General features: G+C 41.3%; 1 protein-coding gene across 1 annotated transcript in view; it reads left to right on the forward strand.

Annotated features, from left to right (window-relative positions):
- Nucleotides 1–12,067, forward strand: part of RANBP3 (RAN binding protein 3) — a 316,713-nt gene that overhangs the window by 205,510 nt on the left and 99,136 nt on the right. The window contains exon 11 of the mRNA XM_030219670.1: nucleotides 2,399–2,477. Coding sequence (XP_030075530.1) covers nucleotides 2,399–2,477 — 79 coding nt within the window. The remainder of the gene's footprint in view (nucleotides 1–2,398; nucleotides 2,478–12,067) is intronic.

Below are 12,067 nucleotides of genomic sequence, written 5' to 3' on the forward strand. Positions count from 1 at the left end.
CCCCCAAACCCACTACCCACAAATGTACTGCACCCACTAAAATTGCTCCAGGGACCTGCATACAGCCTCTAGGACTTATTGCTGCTGTATAACTTTGGCACACCAGTTCACACCTGAAGACTAATCTCTCTGAAAAAGTCCTTTCGTGAAATAACCACGTTTACTCACAGTTAACTGCAGATCAGAGTCCCCTGGTACTAAGATTAGCAGTAGGTCAGAGCTGGCACAGTGGTGTACAATGCCCTCTTACAGCACCATTCAAGGTAAGAACTACGTTCTCTAACGTGGGTAACACAGGAAAGGGAACTAAAACTGGCTTACAAAAATGGCCACTACTGCATGGACTACAACAGGAAACAAAACAGGGCACACTCTGACCCGGTTAGCAGGGGGGAAAAGCACCATGGGAGTAGAGCCCAGTACCCTACACCCACCACAATGCATTGCTAATGTGACTCTGCAGGACACCTAACAGAAAAGGTGTCGCACTCACCCGAGAGCCACATCGCAACCAGGGAAAGGCTGTCGGAGGATAGCACACGTTCTGCTGTCATGGAGGTGGGTACGGCATTTGAGGCTGGCAAAAAAGGTTTTTAGTTTTATTTTTTAGTATGGAAGGGGGTTGGTGTACACTTGGGGAGTATGGAGAGGTCATCCCCCATTCCCTCCAGTGGTCATCTGGTCAGTTGGGGCACCTTTTTGAGGCTTGGTCGTGAAAATAAAAGGACCAAGTAAACCCGGCAAAATACTGCTTAACACCGCTTTTTTTTTTCCATTATCGGCGAAAGCCGGCCATCTGGTAGCCACGCCCATGCCCACCCATGTCCCGCCTTCGCTAATCTACCGACACGCCCCCTTGAACTTTCGCCAGCGAAGCAGCAATGCTGTCTAAAATGCCGCTTTCGATTATACTGATTTCGCCGCTTTTAAGAAATCGCCGGCCATCTCCCGATTTGTGTTGGAAGATAGCCGGTGAGCACTTTCGATTATAAGCTGGTTAGTGTACAGTCCTGGATTTCCTGCGGAGAGGTAGAAGAAAGAAAAAATATATAATTTGCTGTTCTGCTTGAATGACTTTAATTTTTTTTTGGAGTTCCTTTCTTATTGTTTGTTAATCCTTTTTTATTGTACATCGCTGCAACCTTTTCTAGAAGTGGCAGTATATTAAGTCTCTTAATATAAACATATGTACCACAGGTTCTGTAATTACACCCTTTTTTGTCTCAGATAAAATGATTGTACAGTATGATGCTGTTGTCCTCACAGATGAGTTATGTTCACTAATCTGAAATCATAAACAGATTTCCTATGAATTCAGTAGAAATACTATCATGACATGCAATCAATAAATTCCTTTTGCTCTATTATGGTATGTGGATAGGAATTTTCTTACTAGCATTTTTTCTGTTAACTCCGTCAGAATTTCCTATCTCAAATGCATATTTCAGACTACAGTCCTGAAGAGGATCTTAAAATATGCATGATTCTGTGTTCAAAATGTGAAGGGGTTATGAGATGAGGTCTTTGAAGGAGATGGATGTTGTGACTGCTTGAATGTTCTCGTACTGATGGGAATTGAAGGTCAAGTTTCAAAAAAAGTGACTTGTCAAAGTTAATAGAGAAGTTTTTAGGTAAAAATATGCATGTTCTTCCCATGCCTTGTGTTCTCAAGTAATTATAAACAAGAATAATTTGAACTGTTTAACTTATTCACGACATAAGAAAATACTGTTTACAGATCTTATGGCAAATGCACTTTTATAAACTCAACACTCATTTTTGCAATGTGTTTCTTCTACCCATTCAATTTCTTACATTGAATGGGTAGAAAAAATGTATCAGTCAAATAAAATAGGTATCATATTTTCTTTGTTTTGTTTTATTTCTATTTGTTATCTTTGAAAATGGACAAACACGGCCACCACACCACTTTACTCAAAAAATATTTTAAAAAGCGTATTTGTGAACCACTATAATATCAACCAAATGACCTAAACATGCTTTTCACAGGCTTACTAGGATGATTTTAGGTGGATTCCAGAAAGAACAATTGTAGATGGAAGTTTCAGATATGCATGTTTTCCAGTGAACATTTGCTGCACTAAAAAGAGATGCAAGTAGTTGGTACCTTTGCAACTTTTAAAGGAAGAGTACTCATTCATTTATACAGTGTGGCGTAAATGGGTAAAAAGTACACACAAACATTGTCTCAAGTGATTCATTTGAAAACTGCCTCAAGATTCAGATTTATAGAGGTTTTTTTTTTTTTTTGTTAGCTAAATTTTGAAGAGAAATTTGACCATATGATTTTTGGGCTTAAATTGTTCTCTCCTGAAAAAAAAAAAAGCAGTATGTTTGGTAGGTGTACCATTGTATTAATGTGAACATTTCTCTTCAGTTTAGAGAATGCCACAAACAGCAGAGAGGTGTCGAGCAGCAAATTTGTCTTTGGACAGAATATGAGCGAGCGGGTCTTGGTGAGTTTGGGTTGTTTGTCATGTTCTAAAACTGGATTCTGATGAGGAGAAAATCTGTGCAATGAAAAAATGAAAGGACTAAGGAGCAAAATAGTATTGATACAACCTATTCATTTTAAATGGGCCGTGTCAGCATTAGTGCGTGGACAGCTGCTAGCGCTGCTTCATAAACAGACCCCTAATTGTGGTTAACACCACGATTAAAGTGCAGCCCTATATTTAACTTAAATTGTGATGGGGTCTTAGAAGACCAAACTTATCGTTTTTATGTTAAAAACTATTGTAAAAACAAAAATAACTGTGCTCTTCTGCACACCTGATTGTTATATTCAATAGCAGTATGTAAGGTCCAATGTTCAAATGCTTATCAATAACATAAAATAAATTTTTTATATAATATAAAATGGGCTTTAGCTTGTTGGCTTATATTTTTGTAAGAGCCTTTGGGCAACAACTCACCATTAGTTCATATGAGTGCTTAACACAAAATGTGCTTTCTGTTATTCTTTCATTGTGATATCGTGTTTCAAAATATGTTTTAGCAAAAATAGCTTATCTTAATGAATACCCTCTTCAACATGATCGTGTTTTGTTCATCTGCATCAAGAAGTTGAGAATTCCAAGTAGAATAACGCCATCTCTTACTAAACCCCTCCTTATTCTTATGGGGGAAAATAATCATGTGATTTTAAGATGCTATTGCATCTTAGGTTTGTTCTGCATGCCCATTAATACTGTTTGTGAATCCTCTATCACCTAAGAGTAAGAGCTGTGACATTAGCATCAACTATAATTATTTTTGCCGTCTTAGGAATTGTGCATTTTTTTTTTTCAAAAAGGAAATGTGTATGACTTTTTCACATCATCTTACTGTTCCTAGGAATGTCCTGGTGATTAAGCACTCATTTATGTCTGTAAGTGGTTCTAATTGACGTTTTTATGCTTTTAAGTGATTTTAATTATTGTACTTGTTTTTGATATGACTATAATTGGTCATTTTTAATTTTTATTATCTATTTAATTGCGTTTTGATCTACTAATGTGGTTTATATCTGGTCGGAAGAAAACACAAAAGGAAGAGAGAATTCAAAACCTCATGGACGTGTAAACAGCAACAAGGAAGTGAGGCAAAATACAACAAGGATTTCCAGAGTTTAAAACATCTAGGACCTTTAATGTAGTCACAGATTCAACCCATCTAGGTCCTGGAAGGGTTGAATGTGACTATATTAAAGGTCCTAGATGTTTTAAACTCTAGAAATCCTTGTTTTTTGTCTTACTTCCTTGTTGCTGTTTATATCTGGTCAACAGCTGCCCCAACACAGCCATATAGGTGAAACATGGCCATGTTGGGCATTGTTCTTATTTATTTATTTATTTATTTATTTTATTTATTGCATTTGTATCCCACATTTTCTCACCTATTTGCGGGCTCAGTGTGGCTTACAATACATTGTAAATGATGGAAGTACAATTTGTTACAACTCAGTAATGGATTACATTGTGACAGTTATGTGAAGACAGAGTCAAGTATCGTTAGGGAATAGGACAAAGGAAGAAAACAATGGAACAGTGGAAAGAGACAACGGGAAACTGATAGGGTAATGGAACATTAGCAAGAGAACATTCAGTATAACATTTTTCTGTAAGTAAAGGTATAAAAGTGATAACATTACGGGGGATAAGAATTCAGAAGAGAATGTATTGGTGTATTTCTGAATAGTGGGTGTGGACTTCATGTGTTTTGATCCTTACAGTAAATTTTATCATTTAGTCTTCAATAGTTTGCGGAAGTTGGTTAGTTCGTGGATCGCTTTCAAGTTGCGTGGTAGTGTATTCCAGAATTGTGTGCTTATGTAAGAAAAGGTTGATGCGTGCAGTGCCTTGTATTTTAAGCTTTTGCAATTAGGGAAGTGGAGGTTAAGGAAAAGTTCGAGATGATCTTTTGGCGTTTCTGGGAGGAAGGTCTATTAAGTCAGACATGTAGGATGGGGCTTCACCGTGAATAATTTTGTGGACTAATGTGCAAACTTTAAAGGTGATGCGTTCCTTAAGTGGGAGCCAGTGTAGCTTCTCTCGTAAGGGTTTTGCACTTTCGTATTTTGGTTTTCCGAAGATGAGTCTGCCTGCTGTGTTCTGGACTGTTTGAAGTTTCCTCAGTATTTGCTCTTTACAACCTGCGTATATTGAATTGCAGTAATCCAGATGGCTTAGTACGAGGGATTGCACTAGGTTGCGAAAGACGGATCTTGGGGAGAATGGTCTTATTCTTTTCAGTTTCCACATGCAGTAGAACATCTTTTTGGTTGTATTGTTTGCATGGGTTTCGAGTGTTAGGTGGCGATCAATAGTGACTCCAAGGATTTTTAAAGTTTCTGAGATTGGAAGGTTTAGTTTCAGTGTGTTTAAAGCAGTAAATTCATTCGTGTTGTATTGGGAGGTGAGTATTAGGCATTGAGTTTTTTCTGCGTTTAGTTTTAATCGAAATGCATCTGCCCAGGTGTTCATGATGTGTAGACTTTGGTTGATTTCATTGGATATTTCTTTGATGTCTTGTTTGAAAGGGATGTATATTGTTACATCATCGGCGTATATATATGGGTTAAGGTTATGATTTGATAGAAGTTTTGCCAATGGGATCATCATTATGTTGAAGATGGTTGGTGAGAGGGGTGATCCTTGCGGTACTCCACATTCAGGTGTCCATGAAGCGGACGTGGTTGAATTTTATGTGACTTGATATGAACGCAGGGTTAGGAACCCCTTAAACCAGTTTAGGACATTTCCTCCGATGCCGAAATATTCAAGTATGTGCAAAAGAATTCCGTGGTCAACCATGTCAAAGGCACTTGACATGTCAAATTGTAGGAGGAGTATATTGTTGCCGGTTGCGATCATTTGTTTGAATTTAGTCATAGGGTAATTAATACTGTTTCTGTGCTGTGATTCGATCGGAATCCTGATTGGGCATCATGCAGTATTGAGAACTTGTTTAAATAGTTTGTGAGTTGTTTTGTTACCATCCCTTCGGTTATTTTGGTTATTAGTGGTATGGATGCTACTGGTCTGTAATTGGTTATTTCGCTTGCGCTTTTCTTTGTATCTTTGGGTATTGGAGTAAGTAAGATGTTTCCTTTTTCCTTTGGGAAGAGTCCGTTTTGTAGCATGAAGTTTACGTGGTTCGTTAGGTCTATTATTGTTGAGGAGCTGATTTCATGAGGTTGTTTGGGCATATGTCTAGTTTGCAGTAGGATTTAGCAAATCTTTTAAGTGTTTCAGAGATGAGGTCTTCTGATAGTAATTCGAAATCGGTCCAGGTTCTGTCTGCTGGGTATATTCCGTCTTCTGGGTCTAGACAGTCTAGAAGTGTGGCGTATTCAATAGTGCTGGCGGGTATTTTAAGTCGTAGTTGTATAATTTTCTCCTTAAAGTATTTCGCAAGGTTGTCGACATCTGGTGTGTGTTTGCTGTTGTTTGTAACTGGTGATGGGTCTAGCAGTTTATTCACAAGGTAGAAGAGTTTGTATGTGTCTTTGTAGTTGGGTCCTATCATTGTTTTGTAGTGTAGCCTTTTAGTCTGTTTTATGGTATATTTGTATTTCCTCCTAAGTAGTTTCCAGGCATTTAGTGCCATCTTTCTTTTTGTTCCATGCGTGTTCTAGTTTCCTGACTTGTGTTTTAAGTTTTTTCAGCTCTTCGGTGAACCATGGATTTGATTTTTTCCTATGTGATGCTCTGGTTTGGATTGGGGCGATTCTGTCTAATGTTGTGCATATATCGTCCCATTCTTGGAGGAATTGGATGGTGTCAGCATTTGTTGACCATTCGTTTTGGTAGATCTGTTGCCAGAATGTTGTGGGGTCTATTTCCTCTCGTGGTGTATGTTCGTTCATGTTTGTTGATTACGTTTATGTGTTTTTCGCCAGTTGAGGGAGACATATGCTTTATGGTGGTCTGACCATAGTGTGGGTGTCCATCTTCTGTCAGTGAGTAGGATATTTGAGTCTGGGTCGAATTTATGTGTAATGATGTCCAGTGTGTGTCCTTTTGTGTGTGTTGGTTGCTTGTTAGGTGTGTGCAGATCCCAGAGTTTTAAGAATTCTTTGCATTCTCGTGTGCCTGTAGAGGTGTCGTCTTCAAGGTGTAGGTTGATGTCTCCTATTATGAGGATGTTTGAGGCAGAGACACATGTGTTTGAGATAAAGTCCATAAGTTGCGTTTGGGAGTCTTGCCATTTTCCTGGTGGCCTGTAGAATAGGATTGCGTTGAGGTGTCCTAGTAGGTTTGGGTGAGTGATTCTTGTCGAGGCAATTTCTAGTTGTGGAGAGGTGGATTCACCCGTGGTTGTGATGGTGAATTCGGGTTTGTAGATTATGGCTATTTCCATTTCTTGTCCAGTGGGTGATCTTGTATTCTGGTGGGCATGTCTCTAATATGGCGGGGTCTGTAGGGCTGTGGAACCAGGTTTCTGTGATGAATAGAAGGTCTAAATTATCTGTGGTGATCCAGTCTAGTATATCTACTGAGTTGCTTACTGCTGATCTTGCATTGATGTATCCTAGTTGGATTAAGCGGTGTGGTTCTGTGGAAGTGTTTGATGTGTTTATTTTTATTAGTTGTCTGTTTCTTCGGTGGTTGGATTTGTTATTGTTGTTGTTTTTCTCTTTTTGTTGGTGGTGTTCGTATGCGGAGATTTTTTCTTTCGGTTGGTTATTGTGTCTTTGGTCTGGTAAGTTGTTCATAGGTTGTGCGTGGAGTTGGTGTATTGTGGTTGGGTTGTTATGGATGTTCTTCAGGGTGGGCATTGTGTGTGTGGGAGTGCTGTGTAATTTGTGAGTTGTGGGGTTATTGTTGTCTGGGTCGTGGGTAGTGTTTGCGTGTGAAAGTAGGGTGAGACAAAAGATGGTTAGGAGTGTTTTACTGGTATTCATATCAGTGTTTAAGGCGCTGTAACAAACAATCAGCTGGTTTACATTCAAAGTGAAGCAAAGCACAGTTGCATTTAAGCTTGGCAACATTTCATGCTGCTCATGCTTGGTTAATAATCAGAGCAAAGCAAAGCCTGCATTTACAATTAAAGCATAACAGTGAGTGTTATATGTTGGTCCAATTATCTTTCTGTGCAAGGTGGTTCATTGGTCTGGAGGTCAACGCAAGCAAAGTAAGATAATTACATATAGATTAAGCTGTTAGCGGTGTAGATTACGATTTTCTTTGTTTTGCAATTGAACAAAGCTATTCGCTTACCTTGTATTTGAAGCAAGGCAAGGCAATTACATTTAAACCATTACAGAAAATAGTGTTATTTGGCTAAGCAGTTTATTTGCCTTCTGTGTTCGGCCTTGCTGCGTTCGGCACCTAACCCTTACCGTTCAGTGAATCCAGACTGCCCCAATTTGACTGCCCCTATCGGACCGACCGTTCACTTGTCTATTAGATTGTAAGCTCTTTGAGCAGGGACTGTCTCTCTTTGTTAAATTGTACAGCGCTGCGTAACCCTAGTAGCGCTGTAGAAATGTTAAGTAGTAGTAGTGTGTGTAATATTTAAGATATATAAAGCATCTGCATTAAATCATTACAGAGAATGGTGCTATTTGGCATAGCAGCTCTTTTACCTTCTATTTAATGCTAGCAAAGCAAAGTATTGAGCTGTAAATCATAGCTGAAAGCGGTTCATGCAGTTAAAGCAAAGCAAGCAGTTATTTTTAGTAGTTTCTTGGCCTTTACCACGTGGTCCTGGATTCACATGTGGTTCGTCTGCGGTGAGATGCAGTTCGCCAGCGATGCGGTTTTAGGTTTTTATGTTGGGGAAATTCGTTGCTTGTTTTCGTCAAAAAGCCACATTCCAGAAGCAATTCGGGTTGCAGTCGCGTAGTTAGTTCTGGGTTGCAGCTCGTGTTGCAGTCAGTTCGCTCAGGTCCGTTTTCAGCTAGGTCTCCGTATTTGTCTCCAATCGGCATTCATCCGCTGTAATATTCTCCAGCTGGCTCAACAGGATCTGCAGCGTGAGCCAGTAGTGCTCAGCGTGCGAGGGGGTAGGCACACCTCACGCCACCTCAGGAATCCGCGAGTGCCCCGGTCGGGGCGCTCGTCTGCAGCAGCGTTCCCCGGTCCACCGAGGCACCAACAGTGTGCCTCTGCCGCATTCAAGGGGGTAGGCACACCGCCGTGCCGCCTCAGGATTCCACGTCACCGCCCTCCCCCAGGCCCGACACCCGGGTTGTTCTCGGCCAGCCCAGACCCAACCGGACGGGACGCTCTCCGGCGCTAACAGCTCCTCGACAGGCCCGCGGCTTTTCCGCACCCCAGGCCTCCGTGGTAGGTTCCGGCCTTGGTTTCGTGCGGTTCTCCTCTGTCTTGCTCCGTTCGCGGTCAACCGAGTCCAGCCAAGGTGGCGTCTCTCCCGGTTTCCAACTGCTTCTGTCTCCCAGTCTCCGGCGGCCTCAGTGTCATTCGCGGGCTCGGGATCCGCGAGGTTCGCCTTGATCTGGGGAGCTCGTCACAGGGCTGCTGGTTCGTAGTGCCCTGTGATATCCCGGGGGGTCGCTACTTTGGTTTCTGGCTTCCCTCCTTCGGTGTCCCCACTTTGAAGGAGATATTCCACCTCCTCGTTAACAGCAGGGGCCACTTGGATCGCGGTCTTTGGGCAATCCTGACGATTATTGTGCATTAAAGCTTCCACTTCTACCATTGCTTTGTGTGTATTTGATGGTGTGCTGCTGTGGATACTAAATGTACCAGGATCTTCAGTGTCTGGAACACATTACCCCTGCATCTCAGGCTAGAACAATTCTTAGAGAAATTTAAGGAAGGTCTGAAAACATTTTGTTCAGGAATACCTATGATAAGTAATTTTGGCAGATGACAGTGGTCCTGTTTTGCTTCCTGGGTGCTATCTCTGTCTTCACCTGTCCTTTTCCACTGTTCTGTTGATGATTCACATCCTTTTTCTTATTCATTTCCTAGAATATTATGTATCTTTGTAAACTTCTTAGAAATTTATGAAATGAGTGATTATAGCAAATATTGACTAAACTTGGAAGAAAGCTAAGTTAGGAGACCTGTAGAAATTGGGAGAGTGAAGGATATAAATAATGTCCCAAACATAAGCAAAATTGAATTCATAAAAGCTTTTTAAAACAAGCCAAGCAGTTTTGAAGTAGAGCCTCATAATAGTCTGAGGGCTAGCTTAATGTTTTGCCTTTTTTGTATGGTAATGAAGCAAACTGAAGAGAAGAGAACGGGTGAAAGTTGTACTACTAGTACATATTTCTATAGTGCTGCTAGACATATGCATTGCTGCACACATTATATACAGGCACTTTGTCTCTAGTAGGATCACAATCTTAAGGTGTTTTGTATCTGGGACAATGGAGAGTTGTGCCTTGCCCTGGGTCACAAGGAGCTGCAGTGGGAATCGAATCCAGTTCCCCAGGATCTCATCTCACTGCACTAACTATTAGATGGCTACTCCATTCAGTAAAGGAATGCACTATAGTGGCAGCGATGGGATATGAATCCACGCCTCCAAAGAGACTGGAGCCTTAATCCAGCACCTTAGACTGCTCAGCCGTGTTACAATTAAGTTGTAACCAAATAACGAATTCAAACATGGAAGTCTCTATGAAGGTATTGTGTCACTGAGGAAATATATATTTCTCCAAGGACAAGCAGGACAATATGGGTGACCTTGTCCATGGATATCCGATATGGACACTGCCTAGCGTTCGGTCTTGGCCCTCCCATGATCACTTTCTTGCTAATACCAATGATGAGACCTCATGGGAGTCTGATGAGGGTCCATAGTGATTCTTGGAGGAGGAGTCCTATGGTATCCCATCTGACCCCTCCTCTCCAGAGGAAAGGAGGAAGTCTCCACCTGAGAACCTTTCCTTCCCAGGGTTTGTATGGGAAATGGTGGCTGCTATTCCCATTTGTTGGTAGATGGAGGACAAGTCCAGGGCTGAGATGTTCAAGATCGTGGACTACGAATCTCCTCCTAGAGAGGCTGTGATGGTCCCTCTTCACTAGATCCTGAAGGACGTTAAGGTGAGGAACTGGGGTCCCCTCTTTTTGGTCCCTGTTCTGCCCCAAAAGATTTACACCATGTATTGGATCCAGTGCTCTTCAGGGTTTGACAAGTCTCGGTTTCCACATCATTCCCTGATGATGGAATCCGTGCTCATGAGAGCCCGACGTTCTATGGACTATGCTTCAGTGCCCCCAGGCAGAGAAGCTAGGACCCTTTCAGACAGAAAATGTATCAGGCCTCTATGTTCATCTCCTGTATTCAATCTTACCAGCTCCTTACAAGCCTATACTTGCAGAACTTGATGCACAATATGATTGGTGGATTATCTCCCACAGGACCAAGCCAGATCTCTTTGCCAGTTGATCAAGCAGCAGAAGGTATGTAGAAAATTCTTTGCCAGGGGTGCCTATGACTCCTTTGATGTTTATTTTACAAAGCTTGATATACCACCAATTGCCAAGCAATGGCTTCAGAGCAGTTTACAAAAGCAATAAATACTATAGAGAGCAGAAAAGCAATTAACAATTATAGGAGAGCTAGAGGGAGGGAATGAAGCAGAGACTAATGGGGAGCAGCATAAGTACATAAGTGTTACCATACTGGGACAGACCAAAGGCCCATCAAGCCCAGCATCCTATTTCCAACAGTGGACAATCCAGGTTACTAGTACCTGGCAAAATCCCATAACAGTACAATACATTTTATGCTGCTTATTCTAGAAATAAGCAGTAGATTTTCCCCAAGTCCATCTTAATATTGGCTTATAGACTTTTCTTTTAGGAAGCTATCCAAGCTCTTTTAAACCTCGTTAAGCTAACTGCTTTTACCATATTCTCTGGCAACGAATTCCAGACATTAATTACACGTTGAGTGAAGATATATTTTCTCTGATTTGTTTTAAATTTGCTACTTTGTAGCTATATTGTGTGCCCTCTAGTCTTAGTATCTTTTGGAACAAGTAAACATTCGATTCATGTCTACCTGTTCCACTCCACTCAGTATTTTATAGACCTCTGTCATATCTCCCCTCAGCCATCTTTTCTCCAAATTGAAGAGCCCTAGCCGCTTTAGCCTTTCCTCATAGGGAAGTCATCCCATCCCCTTTATCATTTTTGTTGCCCTTCTCTCAACCTTTTCTAATTCCACAATAACTTTTTTGAGATGTGACCAGAATTGTACACATTATTCGAGGTGCAGTCGCACCATGAACGGATACAAAGGCATTTTAACATCCTCATTTTTGTTTTCCCATTCCTTTCCTAATAATACCTAATATTCTATTTGCTTTCCTAGCATCACCGCACACTGGTAGAAAAGTGAGTCTTCAAGACAGATTTGGAAGAGCTGTAGGTGGGTTCAGACTGGAGACGGAGGAAGTTTTCCATTGCTTAGGACCAACATAGCTAAAGGCAGAAGCCCATGTGGAGTAGAGTTGGACAACGGTGGGATGTGGAGTCCAGTGTTGGTAGAGAGAAGAAGACAGGCGGGGATGTAAGGTATGATAAGGCGGGAGAGGTAATCCGGGGAGGCGGGATTTGAAAACCAGAACTAGGAATTT

This window comes from Microcaecilia unicolor, chromosome 11 (genome assembly GCF_901765095.1).
Source record: "Microcaecilia unicolor chromosome 11, aMicUni1.1, whole genome shotgun sequence".
Lineage (NCBI taxonomy): Eukaryota > Metazoa > Chordata > Amphibia > Gymnophiona > Siphonopidae > Microcaecilia > Microcaecilia unicolor.